Raw genomic sequence first — 21328 nt, forward strand, 5'->3', positions numbered from 1 at the left:
GACCAATAATCTAGATTGGATTACTATTATTTTAGAGCCAGTTGGCATGTTATATTTTGTGTGAAATGCAAGTTAAATGCGTGTCCCCTTTTTTAGAAATATTTTCGAGCTGAAAAATATGTTGGTCTAAATTAAAAATTATAAACAGTAGATTCCTTTTATGGTTTTGTTCAAAACAGGGAAAAGCATGTCACAGTCACACCTGGTTATTTCGAACCCCTTATATCGCTGGTGCTATCGACAAATCAAAGGTGTAGTTATAGTAACCACTACACATCGATTTAACACGATAACGTACCCACGTACTTTTCTTTTTCAGTAGTGCTATCTGAATTGTAAGGAAAATGTCCATTAAATCGCAAAAGTCACTCAACGAGGAGTGTTCGGAAATATTCGAGAGGAGCTATTCAGTGAGGAGTGCTTCCGAAGAAAGTTTATCAGGGTGCGTATATCTAGCTGCTATTGTTGCTTGCTTCATCATCATCTTCATGCTCTACAGCTCTGGGACTGTGGACTTGGCTTGGTGAAGCAAATTTCTCTATCGGAGGCGGACCGTAGCAAGCTTCCTTGCAACCTCGAACTTCCAAAACCGGTGGATTCTTCTTCAGTCGTCATTGGTCTTCGCGCCCCCTAGTTTGCCGGCCATCGATACTTGGGGGCTCTCATACTGTTCATGTTCTGTAGTATACATCTCCTGCCCATTGCATTATAATAGTATTGACTACATATTCTTTAAGGGGGTAAAATACGAGGTTTCTTGCTAGCCCGTAGATAAAACACTAATTGATTGTCTTACAGCACTTTAATTATAAGTTTCACGAATTTACTTAAAAAAATAACAATCATTTTGTATTTATTTCCTTAGTTCTTTTACTCTTCTTTAGTCTGACTCGCAGGGTGATTACGTATGTCACGTAAATCTTGCAATCTTTGCTATCAAACGTTCCCTCTGTATTATTTTTTGTATGCAAAAATAACGTTTAACAGCTAGCATCGCGAGATTTACGCCTGTCGGGAGTCTGTTGAAATGTGAATCTTTTTTTAGTGATGAAGATGAGGAGTCACTCTCTCGAGATCTGTTGAAGAAGCTAACTCCAGCCGCGCTGAGCAAGCTGCGGCGCTGCTTCAAGAAAGCCAAAGAAAGGAATGCAGCAGCTATGGAAATCGACAGGTTGTTGCTCGGAATACACTATGATATTTTGCGATGGAATCAGTAATCTAGATTTGCTCGCTCGCGATCAACGAGTCGTTGTCGAGTATAAACTCTGTATCGTCAAAGTAAAATTTACCTAATTATACTCGTTTTAGAGTCTCAAATCCTGAACTGCTAATTTTCTTCTTACAAACGTTCTACCAAAAGCCCGACCTAAACGCGCAGGAAGGTGGAGGCGGTAATGCGCGCGGCGGCGGCGGAGGAGGGCATCGAGTTCGCGGCCGCGGTGCCCGCGCAGGCGCCCGCGCTGTGTCTGGACGAGAGGGGCTTCGTGGCCGCGCTGGATAGCATCTTCGGTAGGTGAATCCCAATAGAACTCCGTGCTTTCAACTACCTCTTCTGGCGCAGCGGAAAGTTTCAAGTTTGCAGTTATCTAAGTTATAATAGCAAAATGCCAATTGCTCATCTTTTACAAAATATTGCTTTTCCCGAAGCCAGGTCATTAATGGTTCTCCCGGCAAAAAAATAATTATCATAATCGGTTTATTATTAGCGCAGTACCATATCGCGTAACAAATATACAAAACATACAGTTGAATTGAGAGCAGGTTGAAAAACAGAATAAAATAAATATTTAACGATTCACATGATTTTACGCAGTTTTTACAAATAACGGTACGGAACCCTTCGGCGCGAGTCTGGCTTGCACTTGCACCACAAAAGGTGATAAAATATAGCTAGCTTTTACGGCGCAGGAAAATATCGTGAGACAACCGGGATGCCTTAGAGTCATCCATAATGTAAACATCGGCGTGTGAAGTCTACCAATCCGCACTTGGCCAGCATGAGGGCCTTAGCCCTTCTTATTTTGAGACGGAGCCCCGTGCCCTGTAGTGCGCCGTAGTCGATAATAGGAAGATCTTTCTCCGAGCGAGTGTTCGTTCTCGGACACCGAGGTCCAACCGTTCAGAATATTTGTGAGGCAATGTGGCTGCCATATAAAGTAGTTGACGCCGGTCTCCGTGGCGGTGCAGGTCCCCGCAAGTACAGCGCGCACGCGCAGCAGCTGTTCCGCGCGCTGGACCCGCTGGGCAGCGGGCGCGTGTGCTGGCGCCGGCTGGTGGCGCGCCTGGCGGCCGCGGGCGCGCGCACCACGCGCTCCCGCAGTGAGCGCTGGGCGCCGAGAGCCGTGCGCGCGGTCCGGAGGCTGCAGCATTGCCGCGTGAGTCGCGGCTGAGAGTCTGACGGCGATGATCTCAGCTGGGCCGTCGTTGTAGAGTCGTCTCTCGGCTTGCAGCGCGAAGCCATCGTGAAGCTGGTGAGCATGGAGCGAGAGGACTCCTTCTGCTACGTGTGCGTGTCGCGCGGTGGCCGCGCCGGCGTCTACAGCGGCGACCTGAGACTTCTGCACTCGTACGAGGTGGTTTCTTCTTTTTTTTACTAGTTTTAGTGCGAAAGGGTAAAACGGGACCCTCAGACTCCGCTGGCATCCGTCGGTCTATCCATCTATCCTTCTGTTACCAGGCTTTATACGAGTATCATAAACCGTAAAAGTTAGACATTACTTTCCCAGATTATGTATTTATATACTAAAAAAAAATTGGTTGCCTGTAAAGTCGGTATACGGGCGAAAGTTTTACGTGACAACGACTTTGAGTGGTAAAATAATTTTAATGTGAATATTCATTCGTATAGTAGGAAGAAGGATGAAATAATAGTAACAATTTAAAACATTTATTTATACAAAGAATTATATTTAAAACATTAATTTATACAAAGAATCTCGCACTGAATTTCATATTAACAAAATTTTATTTTTACCTTTACACATACATACGTATTTATATACAAATATACATACAATAACTTGCAATACATTTGCGTACAATGAAACAGCGTTTACTACAAAGGGACGCGTGCCTTTCACTTTTTATGTCTGTCTCTCTCGCTCTTAGGCGGGCTAACCATGCCCGAGTGGAAGGGACGCGTGCCTCTCACTCGCTCTCATTGTGAGCGCATAACGTGAGCGGAGCGTAACGCAGTTTCTTGAAGTGTCACCCGGCAAACCAATTTATAAGACGTTGTCACGTCAAAATGAGTATAATATAAATATTTAAGGGGGCTCTCATACAACATATATATACGTGGAGAAATTGAAGAAACTTTTTAAATATTTTTGGCACACTATTTTGCGTTAGCGTTTTGTTTTGCGTATTTTTTAAAGTAACTTGAATTTTTTTTCGAAAAGCACCAATTAATACATTGAAACAGTAGTTGTAGACCAGTATTATCATTTATTTTCCATTTATTATGGTGGCAGCAATTTATGCTTGCCAAGTAAAGGAGTTTATAATGAAGTAGAGAAACAGGAAGATAACTCTTCAACAACCGTCCCTTCTTCAGTATAAGATTGTTTTTTTTCTAAACGACTAGTAGATAATCTAGAGATATAGGTTCAGACATGACACTCTCTTTTTCTTATTTCTACTTATATTAGTATGAAGTACAAACATCACAGTTTATCCACTGTATCTTAAATTGTCTATTCATTCGCTTTTTTATTTCAGATATTTTACCACCGGACCGGAGTTCATAGTCGTGTCAAAAATTGTTGGATTACCGACGCGATTTATTTAAACGTAAGTGGCAAAACCTCGAACTGATTTCCTAGGATAAAAACTATCCTATGTTTGTATCCCAGATTAAGATTCGTCCTGGAATTCGAACCCGGCCCCCGAAAGTGAAGTCGAAGTCCCACCCACTGGGCTGTCACCGTATAAGCTATAATATAAGCGGAGCAGTGTTTGAACAAAACATACTAGACAACAATGAGGCGAAAGTCACGATTTCGTAATTATAATATTTCTGGGAACTAATAAATCCCGTGGGAACCGTTTGTTTTGTTGGTATAAAAAGTAGCCTATGTTACTCCGTCCTTCTCACTAGCTGTACGCTACAAATCAAGTAGATTGGTTAGGACGTGAAAGAAGGACAAACAAACACTTACTCATTTATAATATTAAGGTTAATGGAAGTCTATAAGCGTGCCCTAAAATTTCAGGACGTGCAGTGTTTGCTGTTCGCTGCATCGGATCGAAGCCTCATCATTTACGACGCGACCACTCTCACGCACTCGGCCGTGTTCTGCATCAGCGGGCTCCCCAACATCCCCACAGTAAGACCTCTGCTTGCAAATTGTTGGATGGCCGATAGGCGCAGTGAGCAGTGGCCTTGCTTTCTGGATCAAGACTGCGGGTTCGATTCCCACAACTGGAAAATGTTGACATTATTGTTTTTCAGTGTCTGGGTGTTTATCTGTATATTTAAAGTATTTATGTATTTTATTCTTAAAAAATATTCATCAGTCATCTTAGTACCTACCCATACTATATATACATGTGTATATTGTAGGTATAAAAAAAATGCGTGAAGCCAAGGGTTACCGAAAGCTGTGCTGAGATCTAGGAGTGTAAATTAGTTCGATACGTACTCAATCGATCATAGGACTAAAAAATATATACTAATATAATTTCTAGCGACTTTTATGCTACTTTCTACCCTGAATTACTAGAGGAAGTTTACAAGTTAGTGTCAGAATATGCAGATTTCTAGGTTTTTAGAAATTATCTCATTATCTGTACAGAATTAATTTGAGGGTTTGAGTATATAGTTTTCTTGATTCCTAAGTTTTTTTATAATCCTACCAATGCATACGTTTAAACAATATGCTAAAACACATTTTAACATTGTAACCTTGCTGTAAAAAATATTACAGCAAGGTTACTACTGGGTTAGGTTATATAATTGTCGAATTACTCAAGGTTTCTTGGAAGCACACCTCTCCGCTTTCATCTCTGGCAATACAAAATATCATTGTAAATGTTGAAAAAAAAGGCAACTGCTGAGTTTCTTGCCCGCTTCTTCTCTGTAGTTTGTAGAGTCACTAAAAACAAACAGACTTGAAGTTTCAAAAGTGTGTATATTTAGGCTTATTTGAAATAACTGAATTTGGAATGATATGAGCAAGTAAATACTTATGAATTGATGGTTTGGCAGTGTTTGGCGTACTGTGCGGCGCTGCAAGGGGGCGAGTCGGAGCTGGTGTTCGGGACGGAGCGCGGTGACGTCACGAGGGTGCGCTTCCTGCAGCCGAGGCTGTCGCTGCTGCCCAGCAAGACGCCGGATAACATTAATTATTACTTTTGGATGGTGCGTTTCGTTGTTCTGACAGTATCAATATGCACTATTCTATTCGTTTGTAACAAAAAAGAAGACCAAAGACCAAGAACAACGCGTGATGACCTGTGGCTCTGAAACGTGATCGCTAACTAAGGGCCCGATTAGAAGGCTCATGGACGTTTAGCGAGCGATGGAGAGAGCTATGCTTAATCACTACGTTATCAAATCAGGAATGAGATAGAAGCTAGTATTGTACAAATTATACAACTGAATTAAGAACCTCCTCCTTTTTTGTAAGTTAGTGGTCAAAAAGAATATCTCCTTTTGTTTTATTTGTTTAAACTTTTTCAACACATTTTTTTTTTCTTCTATTTTAAAACATACTTTACATAGGTACATAATAAGATAAGTTAGAAAATAGAGAATAAACTATGCATATTACAACAGGTCTTCATAACCTCGACACGTTTCAGGAGCTGTCGTCCCCGCCCCAGTCCCTGTACTGCAGCACCAACACGTGGCGCGGGGTGCACTCGCGCGCAGTGCGCCGCGTGAGCTACGCCAGGGACGGCGACATCGTATGGTCCTGCTCACACGACAGCGCTGTCAGCGTTCGCTGTCGGCATGTGCCGGGGAAACTGGAGGATTACGTGTTCAAAGTGCAGAGAGTAAGTGTGGCACAACAGCGACAGAATTTGTTGAGTTAGAGCAGTGCAATATAGAAGCGGCTCTAACCTCTGACTTTCTAAGATAAGTTTTAAGCAATTCAATATCACTTGATTTAACGGGGAAGGAAAACATCGTCAGGAAACCTGCATCCTTGAGAGCTTTCCATAATGTTCGCAAAGGCGTGTGAACTCCACCATATATTATCAAAATTAAGCTTAATTTGCTATACTCCGCGAAATTTCTCTATACAATATACAATGAACTCCACCAATCCGCACTTGGCCAGCGTAGTGGACTACGGCCTTAACGCAATCTGATTTTGGGAAGAAATCAGTGCTATGTAGTTCGCCAGTAAGAGGTTGATATGATAAGGATGAGTATAAATCCAGTATCATCGTAAGAAAAAACCTACATCTTTATCTGTGTATTTTTTACTAATTTTCCTTATCTATAACCCATTATACAAGCGTTTTTCTTTTCCTCTGCTGGATTGCCTGGTAGATATCGATTTTGAGTGATAAGGCCGCCTATTGTACCTGCGTGTTTGGTAGGTATATGTGTTATTATAGATTTCATTTCGCTGTTTTTGGTGCACAATAAAGTGTATTTTCATGTCATTTCATTATCTCTATTATTGGACTTTCTGTGTTTTAAACGTTAACTTTGAATAAGTTGTATCGTTTAATCATTGCTAGCAATATTAATAGCCTGTCTCCCTGTGAGAGGGTTTGCCCATAATCACCACACGACGATGCTGCTGGCTTGCGGTTTCGGATCTTCTGTTCAGAGCGGTGTGGTTGCAGGGCGTCACGTGCTTCCACGTGGTGGGCGGCCTGCACGCGCTGGCCACGGGCAGCGCGGACGGCGTGGTGCGCCTGTGGGAGGCGCAGGGCTCGCAGTTCGCGCGCCTGGCGGCGCCGGGCGCGCCCGCCGTGCTGGACGTGGCGCTCGTGGCCTGCATGGAGATCGTCGTGGCTTACTGCAGCAACTGTGTGAGCGAGACTTACACCACTACTTTCACAAAATTTGTAGTCGTCAGCGCTTCCGCTAGTCTAGTAGAGTTTATGAAAACTCTGTAACTTATATTACTAAAAAATATTGGGGCTCGGATCCTAATACTATAACACCTACCATATGACATGATATGATATATAATATTAGGATGATTACCATTATCACCTCCATTAGTGACCCACTGGCACAAGGCACACAAATGGGGGTAGAATTAGCCCTGTTTTGGATGTAGTCCACCACGCTGGCCAAGTGTGGAGCGGTGCCTCGTATACCTTTGAGAAAGTTATGAAGAACTCTCAGGAATGCAGGTTTTCTCGTGATTTTTTCCTTCACTGTTGATGCAAGCATTAAATTGTTTAGATCGCACATTACAAGAGAAGCCGGAGGCTATCATCGCACCTCGTGATGGATGATATGATACTATAAAGATGGAATAATGTGAAGACAGATGATTGAAGTTTGAGTTATACTCCAATTTTCTTTTAAATGAACACTTTTTTCTTACCAGTTTGTCCATATCTGGGATCTATACGAGGAATGTCTTCTGCAGACTATAAAAATCAAGTTTCCGTTTCTCGGAGTACTCGGCAAAAAGGCTGAATTTGGGACCATCAGTATTCACCCTGGTAGGTAAACAATACCTCTAAGCTATTTAACAATAAGCACTTTATTTTTTTGCATTTGTATTAGACCGCAACTACTGCATCTGTTTATTGCAAGCAACGTTGGAACACAACATATTGTGTTAAAACTTATGATCAAAATACAGTTTTCAATAGTACCATAAGAAAATTAATGAACATTTCATTGTAAAGGACCACCTCGTAAGAACGAATCAGATGAAGATGCCCAAAGTGTCCAAATGGGATCGCGCCGTGGCTCGAGCGTGTACCAGGGCTCCACGGGGGGCCTGATGCTACAAGCCGCGCCGGGGCCCGCGTCGTGGGACCAGCGGGGGCTGCATCTAGATCCGTAAGTGTTGGATTACTGTCAAGACTAAAGCTGAGAGTAATTTCACAGTTATTGTAGCCAAGTACAAAATATGCATATCTAACAGTTAGAGCAATATTCTTTCAATCTATAAACTCTCAAATCACATTAAAAACTAGAGTAAGTATATACATATTTTGCACAAAACCAACACAATAATTACAAGTAGTAAGACAATAACTAAACTTGGAGCAAAACCTATTCAATTTGAGGAAGTGCATTTTTTTATAGAAATGACGTGTGTATAGGAAAACTGCTATAAAGAGGAATTTATTTTTAGTGAGCTTTAAAAGAAATATAGGATTATTTTTTGTTGAATAAACTGGCCTGTTTTGTTCTTCTAGCGAAAATCTTCGTTTTAACCGGGCGGAGCTTCTGATTACTTGTTGCGACTATGTGTGTACAGTATCACTGCAGGAGACTGAATGTCGTATATTGCCCCCACCGGAAGACACTCTGCGAGCAAGACGACCGTCTTTTTGGGAACTACCAGCTGATTTAATAGGTTTGTATCAATACAGCGTGGAACACTTATAATGCTATGCAACGAAGACGAACGAAATAAATTTGAAGGATGCAAACTTAAGTATATTTCATAAGGAATCACCATATAAAATATTAAACCAAAAGACGCAATATTATTTTTCCATACAAACGAATTCAAAATATTCTAAGTGTTTATATCACAACCATATTGAAGATAAAGGACCTATACGCGCATCATACTTACGCTACAAAAACTTTGGCAGTCGTTCCCTCAAAAACTATTTAGTTTTCGGTTTCAAAGATAAGTCTCAGAGACAGTACATAATGTACCTCTAAAACCCGTGAAGTATTATTTCGGTTTTCATTTACACTTTGTATAAAGAAATCCATCAATTAATTGATTTTAATTTCACATTATATGGATGGTATCTATATATATTTTTTATGGGAACAACAAAACGGGCTTATCTAATCGGGTTTTTTTGTAATAACAATAAAGATCTCCACAAAGATGTTAATTTATTTGTCCTTTCGTAGCGCCTCTTTCTCCAGTAGTCGTCAAGATTCCTAAGCCATCTCTACCTTCTCCTAGACTGCTGGCGCCAGTTGCTGCGGAGGAGACACTGCAAAATCTAGATGAGCTCTTGGAAAAAGCTGGTAACGTGTTATTAACTTTTTATTCTATATATTACTTAACTACTAACTACCCTGTTGACTAGCTGTATCCGTATGACTTTGCATTGATACTTATTTAATGAAGCTTTGGAAATATTACCAAACACGTATTTTAATTATACAATTCAGATCAAGGTATTCAATTGTTTACTCTATTTTTATACTTGCTGTTTTTTGAATTTTTCTTCTGCTGCTTTCTAAGTATTTTCTATACATATATATTAATTCAAACATTTAAAAAAATACTAAGGTCTCCATGGAATACTAGAAAAGGACTTTGTGTTAATGCGAGGGCTGAAACACGACTTGAACAAGAAGCTCCATGAAATGGAAAGAAATAAAGAAGCGGTATGTCAAAAATTAAAAAAAAAAACATATTTCAAATTCATTTATTTCAAGTAGGCCTACTTTATAACTACTTTTGAAACGTCAGGTATGTATGTTTGTAGTGACTCTACCACCGGTTCGGAAAGCAGATTCTACCGAGAAGAGCCGGCAAGAAACTCGGCAGTTGCTCTTTACCAACAACAACATTTACAATCATTTTTCTATCTTGCGGGAGATGAGAGCGAAACTGGCTACTTCCAATCTACCTTGTCATTAGGAAATTCATCAAATGTATAGTATGCATTAGATGTGTTATAACACATTTTTTAACAGTCAGAATACTTTTTAAAAGCCTTGTTGTTAATCATAATACTGACAATTATCAATTCGAACGAATAAATATAAAATACATGCAAGCCGATACCGTATCTCAGTTGACAGCAAATCTAGCTAGACACTGTGGAAAATTTCCTCTAAATAATCCCTTAAAACCACATTAGTTTCCAACTGAATTCATTTCAACTCGGTTGGCAGAAAAAATCACTTAATGTACCTATAATAATGAATGGTCTGGCCGGTAGTTGATGGTGACTTCCCACAATGGAAACTGCTGCTGGCCAGCTGTTTTCCAAACAACTTTCTTCTCTGTAACCAAGGATGCAAAATTACAGATAGTTTGATGGACACCTCTTTTACCATTCTTGTCAGCTTACCAACAACTAACAAGAATTCTCTGAACACAAATAAATCAAATTTTGCATACAATTACTGCAATCTCTGTACAGATGAGATTGGCAGTAAATGCTGGTGCGCCGTACTTAGCCCTGAAGAGTTACGAACCAGACCCTCTGCCTTCATTCGACCATTTGGCGGAACAATGTTCCCGCGTTATGAGGTTAGTTATTATTGTATTACACATTTAGCTTCCTTCTTTTTGAACGGAGCATAATCTGGCTAATATTCTGAGTATTTTGTCTAGACTAACCGAAAATATTTTGAGTCAATTGAGCCACAAATAAGCGATAATGTCTGACTTGCAGAGGCTCCGCGACTAGATAGAGATGTTGAGAAATCTGACATCAAGACTGACCTCATGACTGAATAACTGCCTCAATATTGTTTGTCACACACACATTTTATACAAAGTAAACACATATACAGAATACATTGTGTAGTTTTACGTGCTAAATGGCTTTATTCTCGGCGTTTGTTTAACCAAAATTGATTAATATTTTGTCTCAAATTACTCAAGTATAAAAACTTACGCCACTTCTATAATCGTTTCATTATTACTACAATATAAAAGAGACACGAAACTTTCCCTTACCATATTAAGTACTTAATTAATGTTTTTCAGACTGTATCGTGATTCCAATACTGCCGGTACACCTTCGGGAAGCGATTTCTCCTCACCACGAAATTCTAAGTCATTTAAACTATGATAAGACTCGTTTTTAAAATTTTAAAGATAATCCAGTCACTTTTTTGTTTTTGGATAGAAAATGTCTTTGATTAAAGATTTAATAATGTATGTGTATTAGTTTTTTATATGTAAGTAGTTCGATCCCACTAGAAAAATTGCACTGTAATTTTCAAGAGTTGATGCCAGGTCGTACCTATAGTAAGCATCTTAAAATTAATAAAATAAAGCTTTGGACACATTATCCTGGCTAACTGATTATGTCTGTGAGTGTAAAGTATACACCACTAGCAAGATAAGAAACCGGAAACTAAATGCCTGAATTGAGGGACTCCAAAGACCGATGACATGCCAAACATATTATGTCTATATTCAAAACAAAACCTTCGGTTTCCCCAAAGATATTACCGAAAATGAATGTTTATGAATATAAATGAAAATACATATGCGTATGCGCAATTTAAATGCTTCGTGTACCTTTTAGTCCATTACGCCAGCACATGTGCTGCAATACTGCAGTAGGTACTTTGCCCATGTTTAAGCAATACCTATTGTCTTTTTCTTGCACAAAAAAAGTTATTATCGTTCTTGCTTAACTTTGTCTTTAAGTCAGTCCTTTAGTAAATACAGAAGATTCCCTGATAATCTAAATCGTGATTTACGAGTATGATCAGGAAGAAATCAAGTTTACTCTAGCGTCACTATTTATGTACTCATTAATCAGGCTATTATGGTAAAATAACTTTTAATAAAGTGGTTATCAGTTGAATATGAAATGAGCGACATGCTGTTGCCAAAAATGATAATATGTAAAATGGAATCGTTTGTTATCATTTAGCATTTTTAAATTCGCCTCATTGTGGATTTCTTGGCTCGTGTAGACGGTCGATGTATACCGCTACGAAATATTGATAAACAATATTTAGGAATCAGCAAGAATTAGAAATAATATTATGCTATCATTACTGTGATTATAATATTTAAGTAGATAGCTTTGTAATAACCTATTTTATATTGAACTTATAACGTTATATTTACAAAAAAATATTGATTAATTATTAGATATAAAAATAAAAATGGCGAAACCTTTGCCCAGATTTAATGCAAAACTATTCAAGAAGTTGATCGACGCGCGCCCTTTGTATGCCGTTTTAAAGTGTAGTTACTCTACAAATTTTGACAAAATTTTTAAGTTTTATTCGGACGAAGAGTGCAAAGTGAACCAGAAATATAGGGTTTTAGATGAGAAGGATTATGCTAGATTCTTCAGTAAACGAGCTTTGAGGAGGGAGGCGGCATTTACGAGACAAATAAGTAAGTTATTTAGTTTTAAGCATTATATTAATACCTACTGATTGATTGGACTCTCCGCACCCCCAAAAACTTATCCTTTAATAGATTTCTATTTCCAGTTTTTTAAGAAAATGTTATCTTAAATGTGGTTTCTTTCAGTAATACCTATTTGTAGCCGAACTGATTTGAAAATTTGAGTTTTATAGGGATTATTACTAACCTTGCTTTATTTATCTTAAACTAATTATCTTCATTCATTAGAAATTCATATCATTTAAATAAAGTTGTAATAAATATTGGCGAGAATCTGTTAGTAATTTTTTTATCAACAAGTAAGTGACCTGTTATCGCCACCTGCAACCCACGCCACTTTGTAATTTTAGTTATATTAAATGTGCATGATTCTTTTAGCGTATCTTGGCATTAAAAATATAATTTCACTAGCGATGCCTAGATTTATTTGTCGGTGCAGTGGTTGAGCCGAAATTAGGTAGCAAACAAACAGACAGACCCACTCTTATATATATATATATATATATATATATATAACGTTAGTATGGTTGTTGCAGCCGCTCTCGCCTACAAAGTGGGCAAGCGCATGATATCCCTCGCAGAGGGCATGCCCAACGAGGCTATATTCCCGTTCACGCGCCTGGAGCTGACGTCCAGAACTGGTGAGAAGATGGTCTTTGATGAGAAGGAGCTGGCAACTGCGCTGCAGTACATACCTTCACAGGGGTAAATATACTTTTATTAACAAGGTCATATAAATATTATGAATGATGACGATGCGTTCGAATGTTAAAGGAGGGAACTAGATATAATAGTTCCTGAGCACACTTTCTGTACGAGCTACTCTCACGTTTTGAAAACTTTATAAGTCAAGTTGTACTTCACAAACATGTATGTACAGTGCGTATTAGTATGTACAACGATTCGTACGGTGTCGGCTACAGATTTTACCAACTTACAAAAAATAACTAAGTAACTAATAAACTCGAAGGTTTTTGGACCTTTTGTTTGTTTGAGAGGGCGAGACTCGAGAGAGGGCGACATATCAAATTCAAATTCAATTTTTTTTTTTTAATTTTTTTCCAGTTAAAGTTCGTCAAACGAATTATTTTCTTTGCAGGCTTCCATCCCTGCTTACCGAATTGCGGTCGTTCCAGCAGGAACTGCATAGACCGCCGCCCTTGGACCGCGACGTGCTCGTCACCAACGGCTCCCAGCACGGCATTTACCAGTGCATAGAGCTGCTGCTGAACACGGGGGACCCCATCATCACCACGGAGTACTCCTACTCAGGCTTCTACAGTGTAGTGAGTCTTATCATGATTGATTGTGAGGGTTTCCGGGTAACAAATAATATAAAAAATCAAAGGAAATTTCCGTTTATTCTTCTTCTCGCAAATCACTTTTGTGATGCGCCCGCCTATCTCGAATAAGTTTCGTGTTCAAACTAAAACGGCCCTTGATAAACTTAAAATTTCTATGTTCGCACATAGGTTTCCTGGTATTATGAATGCTTCTAATTGAATACTGTCTAAATGAACATCTCTTAGGGCCAAGCACAGTAAACCTGTAGCTTATATATTTACTGTGGCGAAGGTCTGTTACTAAGGTGCATTTATACATGGCCATAAAAACTCCGCCACCTTCTGCTAGTTTACCCTAAGTTATCTTTATTTTTAGAATTGAAGGAGTTCTTCTTCGGAAACACATTTGCCTTGCCTTTGAGGTCTTAACCTCGTAACTAGATCACACAATGTAAAATAAATTGTATTTTGACGAGAGGTACTTTAAGCTGTAAAATGCATTAGCCATAGCCATTATGGCACGCAAGGGGCGAGTCACCTCGTAGTTAATAGTTTCTATTTTGTATGAATTTCCCACAACTCAAATTTAACTGCCAAAAAACCAAGATAAAATTATTAATCTTATATTCTGACTGTTTATTACAGTTAAAGCCTTACCAACCGGACATCATCGGTATCCCGGAAGATGAGAACGGGATGATCCCCGAAACCCTGGAGTCAGTGCTCAACGAACGCCTGGCCAGGGGGCTCCAGATGCCGAAAGTGCTGTACGTCATCCCCACGGGCAACAACCCCACCGGCACTGTCCTGTCGGAGGAACGGAGAAGACAAATCTACGAGATGGCTTGCAAATACGACTTCTTGATTGTGGAAGATGATCCTTACATGTTCTTGAATTTTACAGACGTAAGTATCCTATTAATGTCTTCTTAAAATAAGTATGAGAATATTTTTTATCCAAGTATTATATCCAGGGTGGCGTTATGGTGCAGCGTGTAGTCAATCAGTATCAATCGTACAGTAAAGTGACAGAGAGACAGCAAAGTTAATCTTATTTGATCCTTGTTTTCCTATATGCATTAAAGAGTTCCTACGTTTAGATTTCAGTACGGGGCATTATCACTAACACCTGATAAGAATCGATGCTTAAAAACTTATTTAATAATAAGTATTATGAACGGCCGACTGGCGCAGTGGACAGTGACCCTGCTCTCTGAGTCCTAGAACGTGGGTTCGATTCCCAACTGGAGAATATTTGTGTGATGAAAATGATTGTTTTTCAGTGTCTGGCTGGTGTGTATATTATAAGTATTTATGTGTATTATATTCATAAAAATATTCAACAGCTATCTTAGTACCCATAACACAAGCTACGCTTACTTTGGGGCTAGATGGCGATGTGTGTATTTTCGTAGTATATTTATTTCTTTATTACTTATTTATGAATGCTATAATTTAATTGGTCCTACATTAGGACCCACCTATGGTAGAAGGTGAGGGCAGATCTGTTCTTAAAATTAAACCATTGGCCCTGTTACTTGACCCTATTCTTGCAAAATACTTTTCAATATTTTTAACATTTTACTAAAAATGTTAATATAAGATAATAAATAGATGCGGAAACCGCTATACATTGATAATAGGATACGAATAATTGTTCTTAGACCTAATAACAAGTGATATATCCGCATTCCGCAGTCGAACTAAGATAAACCTAATGTATATGATGATAGAATTAATTTGTTATTCATACATTATTTGATGTATTTACTACGGTGTTCGTTTTCGGGGACGGGCGTTGCGCTAAGCTGGTAGTCTAAAAATCCACCAGCATATCCGAATCCTCGAACTGTGCGGAGGTCTGAGTAATCGCAAGAGGTCCCTCGGGCCACGTCCCTTCTTCCCCCCCGATCGAGCCTTGGGGCTCTTTTCATGGCGAGCTTTCGCGCTCACCACTTTTCCCCGGTGACGCTGTTACAACTCTTAAGGCGGTTATCAGCTACTCTCCGTAAAGTGAGTGAAGTAATGTGTGCGCGCTCCGTTGCAGAAGGTGCCCGCGTCGTTCCTGTCGCTGGACGCGTGCGGGCGTGTGCTGCGGCTGGACTCGCTGTCCAAGGTGGTGAGCTCGGGCCTGCGCGCCGCCTGGCTCACGGCGCCCACGCCGCTGGTGCGCCGCGCGGAGCTGCACACGCAGGCTGAGATCCTGCACTCCTGCACGCTGACGCAGGTACTTCCTTAGTACTAACACAGGTATCCTGACCGATTTAGGCCTCGGTGAGTCAATCTCCCGAGAGATTTCCCGACTCTCAGAATGGGGAGGATTTAGGTCGTAGTCCACCGCGCTAATTTTGCTGTAGATTAGTAGACTTCACAAACCTTTGAGAATGTTATGGAGAAATCTGAGGTATGAAAATTTCTCCACGATGTTTTCCTTTCCCGTTAAAACAGGTAATATTTTAATCGCTCCGATTAAAAACGCACACAACTTTGAGTTTGAGGTGCTTGCTGGAGATAAAACGCTGTCCCCTCTTAAGGGAATCCGCCGCTCTAACCACTGGGCTTCAGGTGGGAGATATTACAGTCCAAATGTGTGTGCGCAAACAAGTGGACGTCAAGTATGAAGCGACCAGAAAGAGATGAGGCGCGGGATCGTGGTCTGAAGTCGAACATGCACAACAACGAGGCAGCTTTCTAACTGACATGTGTTCTGTGATACGTGTTACTGCTATCTTTACAAAAGTGAAATTTTGAAGAATCACGTTTTGATATAGCTCACCAGTGACGAAATCAGAACCAACGGCGAAATAGTCCCGTTTCACACGGACTGCGAGGGTTTTTTTTTTTTTGTATTTATTTGGGACAGAAAACAATTACATATTACAATAATAGCTCTTAAATTAAAAAAAGAAAAAAAAAATGGGGTTAATATGTAATCCACAACACTATCCACGTAATATTGTAAGTAGCAGTAGGGCGATACGATGTAGATACAGGTAACACTTACTGTGACAGATAATATTAACTGTAGGTACCTAAAGTACCTAATCAAAAATTAAAAATTAAAAATTATTTAAGATTTGCTGGTCTCTGTTGAGGAGCTCAATCTTCTATCTCCAAAGATCTTCATCAGAGCGTCTTAAAATGTAAATGGGACTAATTGAACAGTAAACCGTGAAACAGTCGTTTGTAAAAATAAACAACCGAACAATGTTCTGTTTTTAAGGTCACCTTACACGCTATAGATAGGTCAAAACGATGGAGGGCTAATTCATTTCAATATCGTAAACGATTTAGTACATAGAAGACGACATCGCAGAACGCAACGAATCTTGCAATCTTGTAGCGATCAATCGACCGTGTAAGTCTCCTATCGATCGAGGATTTTTGTATCCTCTCGTTACATATTTACCATGTTAATTGCCCGTTTTTCATGCCAAATAAATCATACTCTGACCTCTGAAGGTCTTAATAAAGCTCAGAATAATCAAAATGATCATTCTTTTGTTTATTGAAATCAAATGATATTAAGAACTGACTTGTTTCCAAAGATTATTTAGGTGAACGTTAAGTATCCCAGACAGTATGAAAGAATTTTTAAAGTGGTGGATGGCTATTTTTTGAATGACTCGTATGGTCGCACTCCAGCTTACAGTTTGACCTCTAGCGCGGCGCTCGCATGATAGTCATTGTTATTATGTGGTTGCGGCGCTATCGGCCGCCGTATCGCGATGCGCGTCCTATCTACATGGGCGTGATAATGACCTCGACTGATTAATTCATTTGCTATGAACAGATTTGGTGGAATTACCGAAAGATAAACTTTTTTCGATTAGAAAGAGCTAATGTTTTTCGGGTGTGTACTTCTATGTACCTATTAAGCATATGCATTACTGGTAAACAAATATGGCGTCAGAGCACGTGATCAAATTTGTCAAACATTGTCAGACTAGTTATGAATGGACGATATTTTGAATTTGAGCTTTTTTTGACTTGTTGTGATTTTAAACTCGACAAAACAAAAATAAACAATCAAGAAATTAACACCAAAATGATATTTACAAAAGTCAGATTGCAACGTTTTGCACGCATGCAAAAATATCGTCTGTCTGTTCTTCAATTGTTTATTCAAACGGGTCAAATGAGTAAATGTAGGTACATGAGTATAGATTAAAAGAGTTGATTGTACTTACAATAAAATAATGGCGATAATGAAACGTAAACATAATATTATGTTTACTTTAGCTAATAAATTAAGAAAGAATCAAAACTTTATGAAGTTATTAGAATCATTAAAAAAAAATTTAATCTGGAGGAGTTTTTACCATTTCGTTGAAAGAGTAAATTTGTTAACTGTCAATTTAGTTAGTTCTTAATCTCGTTCATTCTTCTGAGTATGACGTGCCTTAGTCAAGTACCTTAAATCTCCCCATTGTATACATCTCCAGTGATACCATAATACTTACATAAGAATTGTACCATTTAACTAACTCCTATATACCTCATAACTAACTCTTAGGCATTGAAAGAGCAATAATCATCAGTGAGCGGATGGAACACCAGTATCCAAAAAGTCATCTGAACATTTTTTGGCTTAATCATAGATGCGAAGATCTGTGTGTTTGTTTCTTTATTATCTACTTGCCGTTGTCCGGGTTATTTTAACCAATCACGTGAGAATCATTTGTTTTCCTGGTAGCCACTGTTTCTTCGTCTTTTCAACTAACTCTATGCCAGAAGCCAGGTCGATCGGTCGGCTTAAAAAAACGAAAAACACAAGGATCAGGCTGCAGGCATCAGCTAGTTCGTACCTATTTCATATACAAGTAGTCGTACGTTTGGCCACTATCTACTTACATGTTATCTTATCGGTTAAATTAAATCATCACAAAGCGAATTAGTTAATTGTAATAAATTTTATCTGATGACGTCATCAGGGTTTACACAATCTACGCACTGGCTCGCCATTGGGCAGGCGAAGTAGGCAAAGAAAATATTTGCCGAAATTAATCTCATTCTTAATATTCTTAAGTAGGATTAACGTTGGCAGAAGTTGATGAATCTGTTGATACCTTATGCTCAAAAACGTGGTCGTGTAAATTTTTGTAAAGTCAAACAAATATACTAACTAGTATTAAACTAAAATTCTGGTTTATGTAATAAAAAACGCAATATTACAATAATAAAAAGTTTATTTATTTCAAGTCATTAGTCAACGTCGTTCGAAATTCAGATTTTACTAAAAAAAAGTCCGCAAGAAACTCAACATTTGTTTTTTTCCATCATCAACTTACATTTTAACATTAATCTCATCTTGTGAGAGAGTAGAGCGGATCCGGATGTTTCAGTCCACAAATGATTATATGCACTAGGCAGATGACACTGATTTATGTCCTTTTCTAGTAGGTACCTAAGTCGATTGCTTATACACACGTTTGGTTTATAAAAATTTGTTTTGTCTTGCAAATGAAAAACAGAATATTTACATAGTATAAACAAAATAACTCCCGCTGTTTGTATCTTTTCAACTACGCAAAAGATTTAAATGTATTTTTCAGCAGATAAAGTGATTAAAGAGCAAAGTTTATATGCATAATGCTCAAGAGATATTGAGAGTATTATTATCCAAACTAACCCACATTTTTATTGCTAATTCTGGTGTATATCTCTTACCAGGTAAACTCAGAAGTTGTCTCAACTTAAAACAACGAGTAAAACCGATACCTAATTACAGTTCTCAATATAATACCGAGCAGTTTTTGCTGGCAAATTTTACAGTTTTCATCATGGTTATTGGTATTATTCGTTACTCTCGCAATGTAAAAATTATAGTTAATTATCATTATTATTATTGTGGAATAGTTAAATATTGGATAGAAGCAGGCGTTATTTTCGGAATTCCATCATATATTATGATAATATCCATGATTTATTGTGATACATTGTTTTCATGACATACCTATCATGATATTATATTACTTTGTGGAATTCTACGATGTAAGGTAATTTGTTATAAGTACTCAGTGAAAAGCAGGAGAAACTGTATGGTTTAATTTATAATTACTTTTATCTTAAGCGGAGTATATAGCAAATGAAGCTTAATTTTAATAATATCTAAATGTTGATTTATCTCATGAAGGTAAGTATACTTTACGAGATCAAGAAATTGTTTAAAATAATTTATTTATTTATTTGATATTTTTCCAGGCAATTTCCTACCACCTAATAAAGAACCGCGACGCTTTGGCCTCTCACCTTCTGTCAACGCGTTCCTTCTACGAGCTCAGGAAAAACGCGCTGAGTGCGGCGTTGACCGAGGTCAGGGATCTCATGGAGTGGAGCGAGCCCGCCGCGGGCTTGTTCTACTGGGTGCGAGTGCGGGAGGTAGAAGACGTTTACAATTTGGTAAGATAGTTTTTATAAACTGCATTGAAATATTTCCATATCAATGCGAAACTATAGTAGCTAATGCATGGAATTTTCGTAAGGAATTAATCCTAATTGTAATTCCATATTTCGAAAGACAAAATAAAAATAACCACACACCCAGAGTGGACGCAAAATTACGTTTTGATGATTTGTCGATCTTCTGAAGTTTGTCTGAAGCACATGGCGCAATGTTTACGGCTGTGTATATTATATATATATATATTTGAATATCTTAACAAAAAATCCTGTTTCTTTATTGATTTATTAATTTATAATTATCGAAGTTTTCTCGCGGTTAATCACGCCAAATCAAAGGTAGGCACTAATAAAAATGAGTGTTTTAAATACAATCACTATTGTAGCCAAGACAATTATTATTAATTTTTTTTAACAAGCTATCAGCTTTCTAAATCTTAAATCTTTTAGTTTTTCACTAATTTCATGACCCGAATTAATAAGTAAAAATCGTTGGCAGGTATTCCACACAGCCTTCGACCGCGGCCTCATGCTGGTGCCGGGGCAGGCCTTCCAGTTCGACAGCAGCGGGCGCTGCGCGCACCTGCGCCTCACCTTCAGCAAGATCCAGCTCGCGGACATCGCGCCCGCCGTGCGCCTGCTGGGCGGCGTGGTGCGCCACGAGCGGCGCCTGGCGGAGCGCCAGCGCCGCCTCGCCACCGAGCAGTAGGCGCCTTCACACCGCTCTGTTGAGTTATTGCGAAGTTCCGATAACAATTTGAAATCCATGAAGATTCTTCGTAAGAACTTTGGGTGCGCATAGAATACAAGCAATGTATGGTTATTAAGTTACCTACGCATACCTGAAATTAAAAGATATTTAAATTCAGAATTATTAATAACTAACATATTCTACATTGCTCTAAAATTATTATTAGGTATGCATTAAATTGGATGGTCTTCTTTTTAAATGAGTAGATAAATCATATTTTGCATTTAAAAGTTAAACTTTAAATTTAAGTATTTAATAGTAAAATATTACACATATATTTTTAAATAGTTAATAATATTATTATTTCTGTAATACTAAAAATAGTAAATAAATAGGAGAGCTTTGGTGGCAAGCTTCTATATTTATTAGCTACTCAACGCTAGATGTCGCTAGTGCGAAGCGGAATAGTTTGAAGCGCATTTACTTTTAAGTATTCTACTTTAAACTTATTAGAATTAAGAAGGAGTCTGGTATTTGTTCGCTGCCAATAAAAGTTTTTAGTTAGGGTAAACTGCAGTTCAAGTTCCCAAAGAAATTAGCAGAATGAAAGTCAAGTCACGCGAGTTTTAACTATAATATTAATATAGAAGTAAGCTATCATTTAAATTTAATATTTATATTTACTTTTTATTTGATACTAGTACAACATTATT

The 21328-nt window shown here is 38.5% G+C and overlaps 2 protein-coding genes across 2 annotated transcripts; both read left to right on the plus strand.

The window, feature by feature from the left end:
* The first annotated feature begins 344 nt into the window (after nt 1-344).
* On the plus strand, nt 345-10935 carry LOC120636178. Its single transcript, XM_039907564.1, has 16 exons — nt 345-442; nt 1046-1171; nt 1379-1509; nt 2188-2375; nt 2451-2573; nt 4215-4328; nt 5210-5362; nt 5806-6000; nt 6805-6993; nt 7524-7641; nt 7831-7987; nt 8350-8510; nt 9029-9148; nt 9417-9514; nt 10279-10388; nt 10851-10935. The coding sequence occupies exons 1-16, from the start codon at nt 345-347 to the stop codon at nt 10933-10935; spliced, it is 2166 nt and encodes a 721-aa protein (XP_039763498.1).
* A 1054-nt stretch (nt 10936-11989) lies between these two features.
* LOC120626547 (kynurenine/alpha-aminoadipate aminotransferase, mitochondrial) lies at nt 11990-20633 on the plus strand. Its single transcript, XM_039894096.1, has 7 exons — nt 11990-12227; nt 12776-12944; nt 13339-13525; nt 14168-14428; nt 15570-15749; nt 19727-19924; nt 20424-20633. The coding sequence occupies exons 1-7, from the start codon at nt 11990-11992 to the stop codon at nt 20631-20633; spliced, it is 1443 nt and encodes a 480-aa protein (XP_039750030.1).
* Nucleotides 20634-21328: the final 695 nt, after the last annotated feature.

This window comes from Pararge aegeria, chromosome 1 (genome assembly GCF_905163445.1).
Source record: "Pararge aegeria chromosome 1, ilParAegt1.1, whole genome shotgun sequence".
NCBI lineage: Eukaryota > Metazoa > Arthropoda > Insecta > Lepidoptera > Nymphalidae > Pararge > Pararge aegeria.

Coding starts and splice junctions, on each gene's coding strand:
- LOC120636178 (XM_039907564.1), top strand. CDS start 345: ATGTCCATTAAATCGCAAAAGTCACTCAACGAGGAGTGTTCGGAAATA. Junction 1,172..1,378: donor GCAGCTATGGAAATCGACAG/GTTGTTGCTCGG, acceptor CTAAACGCGCAG/GAAGGTGGAGGCGGTAATGC. Junction 2,376..2,450: donor GGAGGCTGCAGCATTGCCGC/GTGAGTCGCGGC, acceptor CTCGGCTTGCAG/CGCGAAGCCATCGTGAAGCT.
- LOC120626547 (XM_039894096.1), top strand. CDS start 11,990: ATGGCGAAACCTTTGCCCAGATTTAATGCAAAACTATTCAAGAAGTTG. Junction 12,228..12,775: donor GGCATTTACGAGACAAATAA/GTAAGTTATTTA, acceptor TGGTTGTTGCAG/CCGCTCTCGCCTACAAAGTG. Junction 13,526..14,167: donor ACTCAGGCTTCTACAGTGTA/GTGAGTCTTATC, acceptor TGTTTATTACAG/TTAAAGCCTTACCAACCGGA.